Below are 20,120 nucleotides of genomic sequence, written 5' to 3'. Positions count from 1 at the left end.
GTGACTACTCTGGATTAGGATGGACTCCATCACCAATCACTAGATGACCCAATATTTTTATTTCTTGGAGGACGAGGCGGCACTTTTTGGATTCAGGTGGAGGCCTATTGTCTCAAGACACTTCAACATGGTTGTCAGGCAGATTAGATATTCTTCAAATGTGTGTGTGTGTGTGTGTGTGTGTGTGTGTGTGTGGGCGCGCGTGCGCGCGCGTGTGTGTGTGTGTGTGTGTGTGTGTGTGTGTGTGTGTGTGTGAGTGAGAGAGAGAGAGAGAGAGAGAGAGAGAGAGAGAGGAAAAACAAAAGGACAATGTCACCTAGACATGTCATCCATTAAAAATATCGAAGTAGTTTGTCGACGATACATTTGAAGGTGGCCGGAGCACCACACAGTCCTAATGGCATAACTCTGAACTCATACAGTTTGTCAGGAGTTATGAAGACAATCTTTTCCCAGTCAGTCCCATCAACCTCGATTTGCTAGCAGCCTGTCTTCATGTCCATAGCAGAGGAATACTTTACTTCACTCAAGAAGTCTAAGGCATCAGCAGTGTGCAACAATGGATAAATACCTTTATTATTCTTAATTTTGTTCAGTCATCAGTGATCAATGTATGAATACCATGTACTGTCCTTCTCCTTCCCATGGACCACTGGGAAGACTCAAGGACTCTCTGAAAAGTCAATGCTGTCATCTTGCAGCATCATCTCCGTCTGCTCACAGATTACCCACTGTTCAGCCGGCAACACAATAAATGGACACAGGCTAATTGGTGGACAACACAGTATTTTACCGTGGGCTGTCTGATATGTCTTTTCTCCAATCTGGATTTGAAAGTACCTGAAAAGTGTCACAAAATGGGTATTAGTTGTCAACGTTGTACTTTGGCCAGAACAGATACTATTGGCAGTTTGAAAGTAGCTTCCTTCCTTGTGTTGCCTGAAGAGGTAGCAGAGCACGATTCTTCATCAATAACACTACTAAGCTGCACTTCCTGGACTGGTTCAGCTGTTCCTGTGCACGTATCTTAGGGAGAATTGTGGCTGGTGGTGTCAATCAGTGATCCAAACTTTTCCTTGACCACCGACAATGCTTATGCTTGTCGGTGGCATGTACATTCCAACTGACAAAACTTCAAAGTTTAAATGGGCACCTCAATCTTGGCTGGTACTCATCTTGTTTATGATTGTGGGATAACGTCTTCAACAGCGCACAACTATCCAGACCAATCTCTGTTATGTGTGCTTGTTGGAATAGTTTCATCAATCTAGAGCACTGATCTTTGACTGTCTTAGGACTGCTTGTGATGCTTGTAAAAACTCCCACTCAAGAGCAACACCATGGCTACAATCTTTCAAAATGACAAATTTTAAGGGCTACGTTCTGTCATTGATAGTTTTTCTTGCAATACATGTCCTTATTGGCTTGATGTATTTCCCATTTGAAACCTTCAGTGCCATTACTTTTGTATCAGAGAGCATAGTTCTTCTCTAGCTGGTGACAATAAGTGCTTGACATTGCAGAAAAAGAAGCCCCCAAGTTAACTAGGCCCAGACAGGTTGGCCAGCGATGACGATATAAATGAGACTTCCTGTCATCTTGGTAACTGCCATCCTTATCAGATTTTCATCTCCATTGATTGTCACTTGCAACCAGAGGGATGGAGACATTACTTATCAGAAATCATAGACTAGCATCATTTAACATGGCAAAAGGAAGTGTTGTAACATGTGAAACTTGGATACAAAGTCAAAAATACTGAAATAAACAGTTTTTGTGTAACACAGCACCTAGAAACTTGTACTTGTGAGTTGTTACTGCAGAACACTTCCCTGGTAATTGTAACCGTCAGCAGATCACCTGTAGCAGAACTTTCAGCTATTTATGAGAAATCTAGATGCATTATCGAGTTACTTGTAGACAAGAAGAAACAGTAAGGAGTTTGTGGAGCTTTCAATGGGTAAGGGGTTGACAAATGAAAATGAGACAGATTCTTCAAGGCTCCAACAATATGGAAATCACGTGAGAAGAGACTGGGACTGTATGGGAGATGTGTAAGGGCTTCCCAGTGAAACATGTACAGTGTACCCTAAACAACCTTGGCTACATGTGGGTGGGCATTATTCTGCAACAGAATGATGATATCTGGCAATATTCCTTGGCATTTGGACTTGATGACGAGCTTCAATTTTTGCAAAGTGTCCATTTCTGCAGTGTACTTGAAACAACCATGTGGACATTTAGCAAAAATTGAAGCATATCATCAAGTCCAAACACCCAGGAATGTCGCTTGATGACATCATTCTGCTGCAGAATAATGCCCACCCACATGCTGCCAAAGTTTTTGCTGGGAAGTCCTTACAAATCCTCTATACAGTCATAAACCCTCCCCATACAACGTTCTTATTTTTGGAGCCCTTAAGAAAGACATACTTGATGGTCAAATTGCCTTGAACAAAGAGGTGCCTGCCTGGATGCAATCATGGTTCTGTAGGCAACTGCAAACTTTTTGCATGAAGACACTGACCGTCTCGTCACGTGATGGGGTAAATACGAGGGTAAGTCAATTATTATCCACAATTTAGTTACATTTTTGTTTATTTTGGTAGTATTGCAGTTTTACGTTGAAGATACATGCTTTGTTCATTTGTTGCTATATGTTTGCAATTTTCAAGCTGCTAGGTTAGTTTCGTTATCACTGCCGTGCTGTTCATCATGGCTGCTCCGCTGTCTATTTGCACCAAAGAGGAGCAACATTCAGTGATCTGTTTTTTGTGGTCAGAAGGCGTATCAGGGGCCGAAATTCATCGAAGACTTTCAGTACAGTATGGGAACAGTGTTTTGCCACAACAGAGTGTCTATGAATGAATTGAAAAATTTCGAAATGGTCACACAAGCGTTACGCACAATGAAGGAACCGGACGACAGTTTACCACCACAAATGAAGAAACCATTGAGCGTTCACGTGAAATGATTCTCTTAGACAGATGATTAACTACTGATGAACTGGCACATCGTCTGCAAATTAGTCACGGTTCTGCCTATGAAATCATCCACAACAGACTTGGGTTTCATAAAGTTTGTGCAAGATGGGTCCCAAAACAATCACACAGTTGCACGAACAAATGGACTTGGACATCTGCAAAAAACATTTGGATCGCTATGGTAACAAAAGGGACAGCTTCTTAGACAGGATCATTACTGGTGATGAAACACAGATCCATCATTACGAGCTGGAGAGTAAATGGCAGAGTATGGAATGGAAACATCCAAATTCGCCATGCAAGAAAAAGTTTAAGACCCAACCGTCCGCAGGAAAATTGATGCTTACGGTTTGTTTTTTTTTTTTTTTTTTTTTTTTTTTGAGATGCACAGGTCCAATACTGGAACATTATGGGGAAAGGGGCACAACAATAAACAGTGTATGTTAAAGTGAAATGCTTACTGCCAGGCTAAAACCTGCAATTCGAAGCAAAAGCCGAGGATTGCTGTCAAAAGCTGTGGTGGTGTTGCATGACAATGCTCGTCCACATACTGCTGCCCACACTGCTGAAACGTTCCAGAAACTCATCCTCCATATAGTCCAAATCTTGCCTCTTCTGACTATCACTTGTTTGGTCCATCCAAACAGGCACTAAGGGGCAGTTGATTTGCCTTGGACGAAGCACTGAAAGAAGCGGTGCATTCCTGGCTCGCAGCTCAAACGAGAACCTTCTTTTATGAGTGCATTAGGAATCTTGTACAACAATGGACCAAGTGCGTTGAAACGCAAGGAGACTATGTCAAAAAATGATGTTCTTGTAAGTTTCCTATTTGATTGCAATATAATTTTATAGCTACTTTGTGGATAATAATTGACTTACCCTCATATATTAACAGTCATTGTGATTACTTTTGATATAATTTGCAATTTACTTATGTTTTTTCCTTCTCTCTCATTTTCATCGGACTACCCCATGTACTTACTTACTTACTTACTCACTCACTCACTCACTCACTCACTCACTCTTACTACCCTGGCCCCACAAACCATAGTTTGTTTTTGGCCTCCACAGTATTCTGTCTTTGGTGTCTTGTTTCCTTGCTCCTAGTACCTGGATATTCTTGGCAACCTGGTCTCTCCAGCTATTTTCAGCCTGCCTATAGGTCTTCCTCCTTCCAGTTTATTCTCCGAGACTCCTCTCAGCAAAGATCTCTGCTCTCTTCTATAGACGTGGCTGGCCCATCTTAGTCTTCTTGTCTTGGCTTTCGCAACTACATCTGGTTCATTGTATACTTCCCTGAGCTCCCTGTTCGTCCTTCTTTGCCATTCTCCTCCCTGATAGATTGGTCCAAATATCTTTTGCAGGATATTATTTTCAATAACTTTTATCTTACTCTCCATGTATTTATCTATTCTGCATATTTCTGCCCATATAGTAATAGTGGTCTGATATTCCCCCCCCCCTTCCCCTCCCCCAATTGTATTGACCAACTAGGATCATGTTAACAACTTCAGTTCCTCTTCTTCCTTTGTTATTGTTTCCTATTTTTCCAGTATTCCCTCATTTTCTCCCCAAGAAGTCTCTTCCTTTCTTCTGTCCATGTTGTTCGCAATTTTTTATTTCTTATGCTCTGATTATGGTTTTATATATTCTTACTTTGGTTCCTCTTGAAAAATTTTTAGATGACAGTAGTTTGCTGAGTGTGTATGATGCTCTGGATGCAGCTTTGATGCTTGCCTCTATTTCATGCTTTTCATTGTTTACGACTGTCACATATAGATTTCATAATAGATGTAGACAAGAAAAATGAACTGTAGTCATTATTTGGGTGTTTCAATCAAATTTCAGTAGTCAACATTCCAACTCATTTGCAGTAAGATAGTAGAACACTGATAACATTTTTACAGATAGTGCTCAGATTGAAACAATTAATGTGTATCTAACTGTTATGGACTATCTATGATGCACAATTAATGAAAATAAGCAACATAGAAGCTCACCGCCTTGAGACAGGTTCATACAAAGCAGCGAGGCTTGTTAATAAGAGCAGGATACAAAATGGCAAGTTCAGTTTATTCCACTGTGAATTTGTGTCAGTAATTCAATGTTGCTCTCATAAAAGCTTATGCAGAAGATCTGTTAAAAAAGCAAGTGAGCCATGGATAACTAAGGGAACTGAAACATATTAAAAGAGGAAGATGGAAATTTATAAAAAGGTCAGAATAAATCAAGATTCAGCATTACTTGCATACTAGAAAAATACTTAAATATTTTAAGGGAACTCGTTAAAATGTGAAGTAGTATGTGTGTCCTAACAAAAATTAATAATGCAGATAATAACATTAAAACTATGTAACATATTTTCAAATGGGGGAAAGGACAGCTAGTCAGTATACAAGATACCACAGCAGTTATACTGAATAACAATGTTGTGACAGATAATACGTGTTGCAAATACTTTTAACAATCGTTTTCTAAATGTAGTAGCAAAAATAAGATTAAATGGCTAAGTTGAAGACACAAAAGAATATACTTAAAATGTCATTCCACAAAGCTTTTAGCAATTATAGTAGCACCAACAATCTTCACTGAAATTAATAGACCTACAAAAATTCTACAAAGCAAATTTCATATGGTGTTAATGGAATTCCAAACAGAATTCTTAAAAGTTGCTCTAAGTCAGTAACGTCCTTAATGATATATGTAATGTATCACTGGCACAGACAGATTAAAATATGTAATTGTTGAATCTCTTTATAAGGAAGGTGACAAGAAAGACTTCAATAATTACTGATAAATATTCTTAATGAGATTTTTTTCCATCATATTCGAAAAAGTTATGTACACAAGAGTAGTCTCACATTTAAGCGGAAATAATTTACTTAGAACATCACAGTTGGGATTCCAGAAGGGTTCCCCACTGAGAATGCTGTTTATACACTCACTCACTAAATATTAAAAGCCTTAAGTAATAAAATATTGGCAGCTGGTATTTTTTGTGATCTTTCCAAACCATCTAACTGTGTAGATAATATTACACTCATACAAAACCTCAAGTTTTATGGAACTGATGGCTGCATGCATAGCTGGACTGAATTGTACTTAACAAACAGAATGCAAAAAGTCGTGCTGATTAATTCAAACAATGCTGAAAAGGTAGAAAATTTTAATGACTAGGGAGAAAGCAGAAAAGTGTCCTACCGGGTTCAATTTTGGGTCCATTCCTGTTCCTTATATATCTGAATAACCTTCCACTCAACATTCAAAATGCAGAATTCGTATATTCACAGATGACAGTTGAGTCAGCATAAGTTGGTCCCTGACAGTTGCAGTGGACTTGGCACGGCAGCTTTATGTGACTACCTCAATCAATAGCTTAACACGATTTTGTTAATGCCTCTATCGCAATAACTCAAGTGTTTTCACAGCTCTATAAACAGCTACTGTTTTCACCCACAAACATAAAGTACTTTTCAGTTGAAAGCTGTCACAAACAGTGCTACGAGTTGTCAGAGATCTTCTTGTGCTGTCTCAACTTTAGTCTTATAATAAATCCCATTAGAGAGAAAGCAACAGAAGAGATTGTTAATGACATTTTTCAAAGAATTATAAAGTGGTACTCTGAAAATGGACTCTCTCTAAATTTTGAGAAAATATCAGTTCTGTACAACAAATAAAGTCATACCAACAACTGATGTAGCACATGAGCAGAAGTCAATAAACAGGGTAGAATGCTCCAAATTTTTGGGCATACAATACATACTGATGAAAACTTGGCAACTGGAAGAAGTATATTACTCAGCTTCTCAAACAATTAGGTTCACCTACTTTTGTTCTTTTTGTAATTGTTAGTCTTGAAAATACACGACCAACATCCTGACATATTATGCATATTTTCATTCAATAATGTCTTATGGAATAATTTTATGGTATATCTCACCACTTGAGAAAATATATTGATTCCACAAAAGTGTGCAGTGAGAATAGTATGTGGTGTTCACCTGCTATCACCATGTACGAAACTCTTCAAGGAAATAGGCATTTCAACAACACCATCACAGTACATATATTTGCTATTAATTCATCATAAATGATCCTTCAGAATTTGAGGAGAACAGTTATGTCTATACCTACAACCCTAAAGGAACAAATGACATTTTCTCCCCATTATCAAAGCTGTCAGTGGCTCAGAAAGAAGTTCAATATGCAGCAACTAAAATTTCTGATGTATGCAACATGTAACTAATTTCACTTAGTCTTCCTGAATTCAGCAGCTATGCAAGTGGTTTGTTCCTCCATACAGTGATGGGAAATGGCTATGGTGTGTTGATCTTATGCATGATCCCACAGGTGAATTGTAATTGCCTTCAGTTGACTGGTGTGAACTGGATTGTTGTGATGGTTGATTCTTGTGACGTAATAGTCATCAAACACTTATCTTCTTTCTCTGCAATAGCATACATAGTTTCCAGGGCATCTGTAGTGAAAACTAACTAGCATGTCGTCCCTTGTTTTCCAAATGTCTGTTGTTCTGGGGGCGTTATACTTGGTGAAGGAGTTGATTGTATCTTTGTTGCTCAGATGCATGGGGGTTGTTTGAAACAGTGGCTTAGAACCAAGTTGGCTGAGTCCATTCTTTATGGTGCATTTGACTGGTGGTGGAGACTAGTGCCAAAGATTAATACATCATTTCTTCTACATTTTGAGTTGCATCCTGACATATGGAGTCGACGTTCATGGCCACTATTTCTCAAGTACTTCATCCAAAAGTTATGGCTACCATTAAATACTGTATCTCTTCTCTTACAATGTATGAGAAAGGTTAGGTCATGGTGGTCTTGCATACAGGACAACATTCAGAAGTCCACCAAACCTCTTTCATCCAACTCTTTCCTGTTCCATTTCCTCGACTCACTGGCACCACTTGAAATTTTCTGTTGTTGGAACACCCTTTGCCAGAAGAGCTTGGTACATTTCCTGTGAGATTTTGTCATTCACAACTTGCAAAGGGCCAAAACATTCTGCATATTAAACTGTCATTTCATCAGGACATTAGGTCCTCTTATTCAATTGTTGTTCTGCTAAATGGATTTGTCACCAATTTCTTCTTCAGTTCGACCTAGAACTTGCCCTAGCTATCGATCATCTCTGTGTTGTTCTCGAACCAATGTTGGCTTGTACAGTCCATGTAAAAGTATACATTTGCCAAGCACATCACGTCATCCCACCTGCTGCATTTAGTGACTCGGTCAAATCCTTTCAGCTATTTATCCGGGTCCTAACCAGACATCAGAAAATGCTGATAGATGTCTCATGTGGAGCTGACTTACTGCTGTCTAGGTGTGTGTGTGTGTGTGTGTGTGTGTGTGTGTGTGTGTTTTCAACATGTTGACTGCCATGGCCAAAAATTTCGAAGCATGTTTGACAATACAATCCATGTTTTTGTTGTAAGTGCTTCAGTAGTTGTTCAGTCTTTGTTGTAGATGGTCCACTGATGTTCATCATTATCTGTGTTCAATAATCCTCATAAAATGGCTAGTAATAAGAAACTGGGTGATGCAAAACTTTAACAGCTAGCTAACATAACAAACTGGAATGGCACAAGTTTACAGATGAATTCTCGGATTGTGGAAGTCTCTACGAAACACATTCAAGTGACGATTCAGAGGCAGACAACAGTAAATGCAACGAAGAAAATGGGCAGGTTGGTCCAATAGCAGGCACTACAAATAATAATGACAAGTGAAGTGACTTCCTTCAAGATCCATCAGTATTTGTGTTCAACAAGAATGTGGGACTGAAATTATACTTACAAAACTTTGGTGTCAGTGTACTTGCTGATTTGTTTCCTTTTTTTTCTCAAAGATTTCCTAATGTCATTATATAAACAAACAAACACATATGTAAGCTAGGAAGCAGAATAACATGGGAGGAGAAGATCAACCAAGCTCTTGAAATGGAGAGATATAAATGTTGTGGAAACTAAAGTATTTCTGGGGCTGTTGCTGCACATGGAATCTTATTGTTTTCCATCATCAATAGAACATTTCTGGAGCACAAGTCCTGTTTACATTGTCATGTTCTGGAAATCTGTTAGGAGTAGAAACAGATTTCAGCTGTTATTGAGATATCTACACTTCTCAGATAACTCATTGCAATATAATGAGTCTCTACGAAATTAGAGCATTTTTTACCATTTCAGTAGCATCATGAGGAATAATTGAGTTCCAGACAAGAATTTCTGCTTTGAAGAATCAATAAGTTTTGTAATTTTTCTGGCTGTATATCAAGAACAAGAAACACACGTACAGAGTAAAACTTTATGAACTCTGTGAATCTAGTGCTGTGGTTCTCAAAACAAAAATGTACTGTGGCAGGTCACAGGAGCAGACTGAGGCGGGTCATGCACGTGAAATTGTTTTACACCTGATGAAAGTTTCCTTGAGCAAAGGACACATGCTCCATACGCACAATTTTTATAATTCTGTACCACTTTCAAAACTGTTGTTGACTTACAAAACCGATGTGTGTGGAAAATTGTTTAACAACAGAAAGGAAAACCCATCATCATTAGATACTATGAAACTGAAGAAAGATCAGGTGGCATGGGAAAGAAATGACAATATTTTTGTTTGCAAATGGAAGGATAAAAGTGAAGTCCTGACCACTTCTAACATGGACCATACCAAAATAGTGGAACCTTGCAACTGAAATGGCAGTGTTGCCTTGAAACCAAAAAAATCTGAGACTGCAACAGTGGCATGGCAGGTGTTGGCCAGTCAGATCAGATGCTGTCGTATTATTCAGCATTGCAAAAAACTACTAAATGGCTGAAAAAGTTTGCTCTACATGTAATGGAAATTTATCTGCATAATGCCCTTTGGATTTTTAAACAAACAGCAGAAAGGAGCACTAAGTCTCTAGCTTTTACAGAAAGCTCTATTGTGGATAAGATGCCAGACGTCCAGAGGAAAATCAGGTCAAGTGACAGTTTTCGCCATTTGGAGGCAATATTTGCGCAAAGAAAACTGTCTGGCCAACAAAGCCGTGCAGAGTATGTATGCATGCAAAAAAGAAACGCCGTGAATCTCGGTACTTGGGTCCTATTTGTGAAGAAGAGCCAGCTCTTTGTGTGGAAGAATGCTTCAAGACAAATCATCAATTAAAAAAACTTTATTTTCTTTACCATTAGCAACAAAAACTATACATTTTAAGTTTAAAGCTACAATATTTGTATGGACTTTTCTGTTACTTTATTCCAACTGTGAAAATAAAATTTCTGTTCCACCATGCCCAGACAATTTGCCATACCTGTCCTCCATGCCCAAGACCTGTAAATCACACACATTTGCTACGAATGTTTTTGTATCTGACTTTATGTAAAGACTCATTTCCTACAAGTTAACTCTTAGTGGGCACCAGCGGCCAGGACATCAGGTATGACATATCTTGCACTTGGCTGCCAATGTGTTAAAGAACTTCTAAAAAATTGTGATCCATTTAGAACCCAAAATGATAATTGTCTTCAACCTTGAGTAAGGGCAGATATCTGGTGTACATCAAGATTAGAAAGCTCTGCATCAACAAAAGTTCCAAATACACTGAGGTGATAAAAGTCATGTGATGGTGATGTGCACATATACAGATGATGGTAGTATCACGTACAGAAGGTATAAAAAGGCATTGCATTGGCAGTGCTTTCATTTGTACTCAGGTTGACAGCCATCAGCTGTATAATGGAAGGTCGACAATGAAAATTTGTGACAGACCAGGATTCAAACCCAGATTTCCCACTTATCATAGTGGTCACCTTACTGTCATCAACCATGTGTCTACACAACCCATACTCATACATCCATTATGTATATTCCCGTACAGGCGAGACATTTTACTTTAAAGTCGCTTGCCTGGTGTCAGCTGATAAATACGATAATGCAGTGCTTTTTTAATTCCAAATTACAATGTGATTTTCCTTCGGGCATGCAGCTATGAAAATGGACAACCATCAGCCATATAATGGAATGATAACAATGTCTGAAGGAACATTACATCATAATTTGGAATAACACAGGCACAGCAATATCTTAATATATTTTTTGGCTGTTGCTAATAAGTGCCTCGTTTCATTTCTATTTAACTTCTTTTATATGTTTTACGGAGATGGTCAACTATGGATAGCAAGTATCCATATTTGCGGCTATTTTTTTGATTAACTTAATTATATCATCAAGATCAGACACGCACACACACATACATACATACATACACACACACACACACACACACACACACACACACACACACACACTGTGTATCACTCCATTTCTCTTTGTTTGTTTTCATAAACTAAAATAGTATTATAATACTGACTAATTAAATACTCTGACATATGAAGTAGAACACTGAGACAAGTAATTTGAGTCACCCTCTATGCTAATAAACATAAAATCTTTTTAACTTCTGCTGCTCTAAATAATTTAAACTACTTTTATTTCATTTGTTACAAAAAGAAAAAATATATTTGTTACTTTGATACTTCTCTGTATCATAAATTAAATTATGTCATTTAAGTCAGAGACCTAAACATGTCAAATCATTTGAACCGTAAAAACAAATGTGGAAGTTTTTTACCCTTAAAGAAGATAATCTTTTGTGGCTAAACAAAGGTAACTACACTACTGGCCATTGAAATTGCTACACCACAAAGATGATGTGCTACAGAGGCGAAATTTAAGCGACAGGAAGAAGATGCTGTGATATGCAAATGATTAGCTTTTGAGAGCATTCACACAAAGTTGGCGCCGGTGGCGACACATACAACGTGCTGACATGAGGAAAGTATCCAAACGATTTCTCATACACAAACAGCAGCTGACCGGTGTTGCCTGGTGAAACGTTGTTGTGATGCCTCATGTAAGGAGGAGAAATGCGTACCATCACATTTCTGACTTTGATAAAGGTCAGATTGTAGCCTCTCGTGATTGCGGTTTATCGTATCGCGATATTGCTGCTCGCATTGGTCAAGATCCAATGACTGTTAGCAGAATATGGAATCGGTGGGTTCAGGAGGGTAATACGGAATGCCGTGCTGGATCCCAACGGTCTCGTATCACTAGCAGTCAAGATGACAGGCATCTTATCCACACGGCTGTAACGTATTGTGCAGCCACGTCTCGATCCCTGAGATGGGGACTTTTGCAAGACAACAACCATCTGCAAGAACAGTTCGACGACGTTTGCAGCAGCATGGACTATCAGCTCGGCTGCGGTTACCCTTGACACTGCATCACAGACAGGAGCGCCTGCGATGGTGTACTCAACGACGAACCTGTATGCACAAATGGCAAAACGTCATTTTTTCGGATGAATCCAGGTTCTGTTTACAGCATCATGATGGTCGCATCCGTGTTTGGCAACATCACAGTGAACGCACATTGGAATTGTGTATTCGTTATTGCCATACTGGCGTATCACCCGGTGTGATGGTATGGGGAGCCATTGGTTACACGTCTCAGTCACCTCTTGTTTGCATTGATGGAACTTTGAACAGTGGACATTACGTTTCAGATGTGTTACAACCCTTGGCTCTACCCTTCATTCGATCGCTGCGAAACCCTACATTTCAGCAGGATAATGCATGACCGCATGTTGCAGGTCCTGTACGCACCTTTGTGGATACAGAAAATGTTCAACTGCTGCCCTGGCCAGCACATTCTCCAGATTTCTCACCGAATTGAAAACGTCTGGTCAATGATGGCCAAGCAACTGGCTCGTCACAATAAGCCAGTCACTACTCTTGATGAACTGTGGTATCATGTTGAAGCTGCATGGGCAGCTGTACCTGTACACGTCGTCCAAGCTCTGTTTGACTCAATGCCCAGGCGTATCAAGGCCGTTATTATGACCAGAGGTGGTTGTTCTGGGTACTGATTTCTCAGGATCTACGCACCCAAATTGCGTAAAAATGTAATCACATGTCAGTTCTAGTACAATATATTTGTCCAATGAATACCCATTTATCATCTGCATTTCTTCTTGGTGTAGCAATTTTAATGGCCAGTAGTGTACTAGTAATTCTTTACTTGTTCATTATTCTTATCAGAATCAATTTTCTCAAAAAATTAACAACTATGTGAAACATTTACTTCTAGACAATAAACTGAGGCAGATCATCATCTTCATAACAACAACAATAATCCATGAAAATGGAGTTGTAGCTCCAAGCCATGTTGGATTGAAAAAGATAGATAAAATATTACCAAAGAACCGTACTACAGGTAAAAATATCCCTATTCTAGTATATACTATCAGAGACAGCCCATTATGAGATGTCTGTTAATAACACAACAGCCTGAAGCTTGTCACCTGTTGCCAACACAGTCTGTAGCTGTTTGCAGACAGTGACAATCTCTACCTGTACCGACTCATAAAGAACACTTCCCTCTCGATCTTCCGCTATCCAAAAATAACACCATATAATGAAGCTTACTAACTGACAGTGGCAGTTGATAGTACTTGAAGCTGGGTGTTGGAGCAAAGTTTTCACTGTCAGATTTTTAAATAAGAAACTTAGAAAGGAAGGATTTTTTAACTCCACATCCTGCATCCCAAGATGCCATTCCAATAAATTATACTTCAAAATATGTGTTTTGAAAATCATGTGCAGATTACAATAAATAGACGCTATTACGATCACTCACCAAAATACAAGAAAGCAAAATGTACGAAATATGTCTGCAGTTTAATCTAATATAGTGCCATCAGCAAATAGGAACAGAGGAAGTCACATGATGCAAGAGCTATCTGAAATCAAAACAATCACCTCAAACCACCACAAAACTAGTAACACATGAGAAAAAAAAAAAAACATAATGTCCACATTAGCACCGACAATACCCTGTCACTATGCAACAACATTGGCACTAAGCTCTATTTACATTTGACAAAAATGTAAAATGAAATTATATTCACAAGTAAACATTTCCTCCCAAACACAGTCCTCACTGTAAGTTTGTAAATGAACCAAAACGTTTATGATTGCTGACAAAATAACGGTGTTGGCACATAATAAAATCCATAGCCTAGCAGTATGCAAAAAAATTGCTCTTGCGAGAGGCAATGAAGCAGGGATGAAATCATCTTCACATCGTGGTGCAATCTAACAGCGACATTTGGAACTGTTTTCCCATAGGGGATTTGCAAGTATGCTATAATCACCAGGGCAGATGCAAGCGATGTTTCTACCTGCTGTTACATACAGCTACAGACTTGTACCTGTTGAAATTACACTGTGGCACATTGTCAGTTGGGGAGTTGCAGTAGGGAAATAACTCCAAAGTGTGATCTGAGACCAGCAGTGTTTACTGGGCCATTACAAAGCATTATAATGCAGAACATGCAAAGATTGTTGATTTTAACCCCCCAGTTACATTTGTAGATTACAAGAGTGAAAAGAATGCAAAAAGAAAAAGCTCAACAAACAGACCACAAGAAAATGTAGCAAATAAATGTAAAATTATTGGAAATATGCAATACTGCAATGTCATCATTCACTGCCCTGCTAAATGTTTTACATAAACCAAGTATTGCAGCAGCTGACACTTCTATCAAAATAGAACAGAAATTACAAATGAACTGAAAATGCTATCCCCAGCCATGTGAGACATGCTAGCTGTAAATTGGCACAGGTGGTACAGGTAAAGAGTAAAAAGTGGAAAGAGAATTTTGCATCTGGACAACAGGGCAGCTGCATTTGTGGTGTCTCTGTAAGAGTAAGAAACTTCTCTACTCTAAAAAGTCCAGATCGTTAAAGATGTAATTTGTAAAACAGTTTTTGAACTTCCATACCCATAATTGCTTTCATATGTTGCAAACAAATGGCACCACCTAACTAGCTATAAGAGAAGATAGTATATAATTACGTGCTATTTATCACTCACCTTTAGGTCTTGATTTCGTTTGAATGTTTTATCACACAATGGGCAAGCGTGAGGCCTTAAGTCACTATGTGTAATACTGTGAGCTCTCAATGTACTATTTGTGGGGTAAACCCTACCACAGACACCACAGGGAAACTGTACACCTCCATGGTACTCTTTATGTCGGTATAAGTTAGACTGAGTCTTGAATCTGCAATACAAAAAAAAGGTACCAACTAATAAATCGTCATTGGATTATTCAAGCATAGTAGCCCAACTGTAAAAAGCTGCAATAGCAGAAATTTGAGAAAACAGGATGGAGGAAAAAAACTTGAAACAATTCTAGCTAATATTCCCCAACACATTCATTATGGCACCCAAGACACAGGTATGCATATATTTTTACAATAATATGTCAAAATACATAACAAACAAAACAATTATTAAAAACAATTAAAGCCTCTAATAGAACACTGCATGTTTCTATTTCAAACTACTGGACCATAATTTTACAACCTTGAGATTAGAAAGAGCATAATGTTTGCATTACTGAAAGAATTATATGAATGTGTTTGATATAAACAACCAAGCAGGTATCACACGTCTCATTTGTGTTTCTTATATACTGCTGTGTAAGCTTCTTTCCGCAATGTACTTCCTAAAATAATGTCCCCCCAGTTACATTTGTAGATTACAAGAGTGAAAAGAATGCAAAAAGAAAAAGCTCAACAAACAGACCACAACTCATGCTTTCTGTGGTAAAACAATGAACATCACTAGCTAAATAAAATTAAGTTGGGTCCATATATAATATCATGTAACATACACAATAAAATGATATTTGCCATTAAAGGCAAACACAGTCCACATTTCATGATCTACAAATAAAATAAACTAGATAACTTTACCTAAATGCTACCTGCTACACAGTAAACTTACACCCTTCCACATATATCACAGCCATATTTTCCTTTGGGTCGATGTGTCTCAAGATGTACCTTCAGATTGCCTTTAGTCGAAATTTTCTTGCCACACACTGGACACACAAAACGAACTGCTGTTCCAACAGCAGTATTGGTATGGAGAACTCCTCTTGAGGAGTACACTGGAAGGTGCCTGAGGGATAGACAACAAATGTAATTTTAAAAATAACTTCATGTTTTATTGTTTTGTTGAAGTAACATGCACTGAGAATTTTGACATTGTTTGTTAGCATGGGTTAGAGCTACTACAGCTCTAGTTCTGCATCCTATAACCAAATTTTGCTGAAAATGTTAGCACACACTGAGATCATTGGTGCATTAATCGTATCTTTAAGTAATATAACAAGCTGGAGACACTGAAAGGAGCTCATTAATTAGCATACTCGTTGGGTCTTTCACCAAGAAATCTTCAGATATATTGCTGACTAATTCCCATGACCATGTGCCAATAGCAGAATGTTAACTGAATTCGTTGCACTCCTAACTTTTCTGATAATTTGGTTAGTGTCTCATGACTTAACTCTCTAGCCCCTTCTCCTGTCTCCACTTTCATTATCTTCTCCATTTTATTTTAGTTTGTCATAATTTCGCCACTCTGTTTCAGACTCCCCATCTGCCGCAAAAAAAAAAAAAAAAAAAAAAAAAACCCTGCCTTTTTTTCTGCTTTGAATTGCCTTTATTTTCTATTAGCTCTTTGTCAACCCATCTTTCATCAGTCAATTACCAACAGCTCATTATTAGTATTATGGAATCAAAACTTTGATTTTGTCAACTGTTTCTTTTGAAAGCTTTCTACCATCTGCATCTATCCTCATCCACATTACAAGTGACTTTTTTCTTCCTTCAAACACCAACATATCTCGAATGAACATTTCAATTTGGAATAGTGTGTGTGTGCAGATTAAAACTGGGTATCAAATAAGGCAGTGCCCTCCCACCTGAATTATCCAGGCATAACTCACAATTCATGACCTGCCCTCCCACCTGCAGAATGCAAAATTCATTCTGGAAACTACCCCTCCGTTGTTTCTCAGTCACTTCTCTACAAAATTCCCTCTTCAAGGAGTACTAATCTCACAGGCTCTATGCAGCAAAAGCTTCTGTGAAATTTGGAATGTAGGAGAGGTACTAACAGAACTGAAGCTGTGAGAGTGGTTTGTGATTTGTTACTGAATAGCTCAGGCAGTGTGGTTCTGCAACACATGATTCTCGGTTTGAATCCTATACTAAGTCCCACACAGTTCTCATTTGTAAGGAAGTTTCAAAACCCTCATCTCTTATTCTTATCTTTACTGCAATCTATTTTTTTCTTGTTGATTTTTGTTTTTAGTCCAAGAAACTTTATCAAGCACACATTTTAAACTCTATACCTCACACTGCTTCAGTTCCATCCATTTCAGTAGAAGGCAAAGAAGAGAATCTTCTCCTTTGGAATAAATATTGAAGGGATAAAATCAAGATCACAGGTGTGGATTTGAGGCCAGGTTCTCCAGATGTAGCAGATGTAGAGCCCAGTGTGTTGTCTCTAAACTAGAAAATGAGTTTGTAAAAGCTGATGCCTACATTGCCTTGTAAGCATTCAGGACTTCAATATTTAGGGTACTCTTCAGGCCCATTAACCCTTAAATTTTATGGGCTGTGGTACTTTAAACAAGAAGGACTTTGTTAGGGGCACATACTTAGACTTGTCCAAGGTTTTTTACACTGTAGATGACAAACTACTACTAAACAAGTTAGAAGCACTTCACTCCAGTCAAAGTGTCGGAAAAAAGCCTATACCTTGCTCAAGGTAGGGTAGAGGATTTAGTTTTTTAAATTTATTCATATGGTTGAAAGATGGTAAAACACAGTTTTGCCAACAAAATTTATGTTGGCTAAACTTTCTGTACTAAAAAAAAAAAAAATTGACAATTTCAGACTTTCTTCAGTTTTTCAAAAAAATCTCAGTTTCTTGTGCTCCCAGAGCTTTGGCATCTATTTTATTTTTAAAAACAGCACAAAATTCTCTATAAATTTGACTACGACAACTTCTTTCTACACCCTATACCAATGACACTTCAGATTTTTTGGTACTTTTTCAAACTTCACCCAAAAAGTAAGTTTTTGAGCCCTTTTATTTCAGTTTCCATTAATAAAATAGAAATGTATTATATGTTATGTTATACATTGGAACTGACCATCTCATTTCGCAACATGGCCTGCATACACAGCACCGCTGACTTTGCATTCAATTCCTACTAACACAGTAGGGGTTAGACTGTGTGTGTGAAGTTTTTTGTGCATAAAAGACTAACAAATAGCATATAGTTGCTGTTTTGTAGCTGAATGATGTTAATGATGATCAGTTATAAGAAAAATTGCATAGGAATTGTTATTAAGCAGACAATAGCAGTTGAATTAGTTGTTGAAGCAGAGATGGTAAATCAAGCCCTCCCCCCCCCCCCCCCCCCTCCAGCATCCTGCAAGCTCAACAGTGAACATGTTCTGTTCACTCACGCTGTTAGTGAACATGATATAAAATCTGCTTTCTTTGTCAAGGAAAAAAATAAGTTTTGTAACACATTAAGAAAAATGAACGCTTAAATTCAGCACTTCTCATGTTCAACAAACCAGATGCTACCCACGAAGAAATAATGATGTCAGCAGTTCCCAAACACTACGTGATTTGCAGCAGTAACTATTTGCAAAGTCTTCCACAAAAATCAAACTGAATCTTGCAAGGCTGCCACCCACAAAGGATGCCATGCCACATCATTCATTATGGAGTTACCAGCAAGCACAAAGTTGAACGGGAAACTGGCTGGAAACCTCCTGAAATATACGTGGAAGGGCTCTTTGTAACCACAGTTCAAGGTCTGTTGTAATGAGCCAAGATCCAGCACCTGAGTCAGTTCTTCAAGTTTGTTTCATGCTCGTGTAAGCTGAGCTGTGGCAGATTATTCTCCTGCAGAAAAGTATGTTTCAATTGTTCTTCCATTTGGAAGAATTGGAGGTTTCTTCCATTTGGAAGAACTGGAGCAGGGAAAACTGTGAAAAAATACCAGAATTTTTATATGAATAAAGCCAAGAAGTAGTAGATTTTATGGAAATGATTGAGGAAATGGACACCAAAATCAACAAAATGGAAGAGGCTGACTCACTGTTGTAAGAACAGGTCAATCTGCAACCCAATTTATCTACTTACTCTGATTCCACTACTCAAGGCATTTCTGGTGATACCAAGGAACATCAACATGTCAGAGTGACTAATATATCCATGTCAAGTGGGCCAAAGGTTGAAGTACACTGTCAGAAGTATTATGCACCCAGAAGTGATAATATTAGCTGTTAATACATGTTAATGCCTTTTTAATTGTAATACAGCTACCTATGTTTCATTTGTATTGCACTGTTTCTTTATAGCTATCTATTTCTGTGTGTTTACCTATGTCTGTTTGTTTATTCCAGGTTATAATAGTTCAGTTTCCTGTTGCTGGTTATTTAATATATACAACACAATGAGGAAGTGATGTAGTTTTATACATTTGCATCAGTCAGGGCTGAAACATCTTGAAACTTAACTTCAACTAGTGATTTACAAATCACAATGGATGCTGCCCAGGAATCACACAACTGCATATAAGGTAATACAATACCACAAAGTGGGATGTTCAGTTCCAATATATAACATAACATATATTATATTTCTGCTAAATGAACAGAAACTGAAACAAAAGTGTTCAAAAAGTACATTTCTTGCCATTCTGCACAAAATTTGAAAGAGTGATACTTTCTGATGAAACGTAGCACCCTTGGTACTGGAAGCAGAAAAAAACTGTAGTAATCAAATTTGTAGTGAATTCTGTGCTCTTTTAAAACGGAAAGAGGTGCTAAAGTACTAGCAGCACAAGAAACTGAGATTTTTTGAAAAAACTGAAAAAGATCAAAGTTGTCAAAGTTTTTTTTTTTTACTACAGAAAGTTTACTTAATTTACTTTACACAATCAGGCCCACACAACCACGCACAACTACAAGGCTCCTCTTCCACTGGATTCTGTTTTGTGCCTTCTGTCGCCAATCACCCTCTATTCAGCAAAACAGATCGACAAAAGTGATTTCTTTGTTATCGGCGATTCCATGTTAAAAAATGTAGTGGTTCCGAACTGTAAAGTCGATGTTCGCCCTGGAATCCGACCACAGCAGATTGTGAAACATTTCAACAACATTAGGAACACGGAAAAATCCAACCAAAACAA

The 20,120-nt window shown here is 38.1% G+C and overlaps 1 protein-coding gene across 1 annotated transcript in view; it reads right to left on the bottom strand.

The window, feature by feature from the left end:
- The window catches only part of LOC126194980 (myoneurin-like), a 118,166-nt gene that overhangs the window by 33,593 nt on the left and 64,453 nt on the right, over nt 1–20,120 (bottom strand). Inside the window, exons 5-6 of the mRNA XM_049933397.1 lie at nt 15,842–16,018; nt 14,924–15,113 (exon numbers count right to left, since the gene is read on the bottom strand). Coding sequence (XP_049789354.1) covers nt 14,924–15,113; nt 15,842–16,018 — 367 coding nt within the window. The remainder of the gene's footprint in view (nt 1–14,923; nt 15,114–15,841; nt 16,019–20,120) is intronic.

The sequence above is a fragment of the Schistocerca nitens genome, chromosome 1 (genome assembly GCF_023898315.1).
Source record: "Schistocerca nitens isolate TAMUIC-IGC-003100 chromosome 1, iqSchNite1.1, whole genome shotgun sequence".
NCBI lineage: Eukaryota > Metazoa > Arthropoda > Insecta > Orthoptera > Acrididae > Schistocerca > Schistocerca nitens.
The sequence above is the reverse complement of the archived record's forward strand: the minus strand, read 5'-3'. Positions and strand labels throughout refer to the sequence as shown.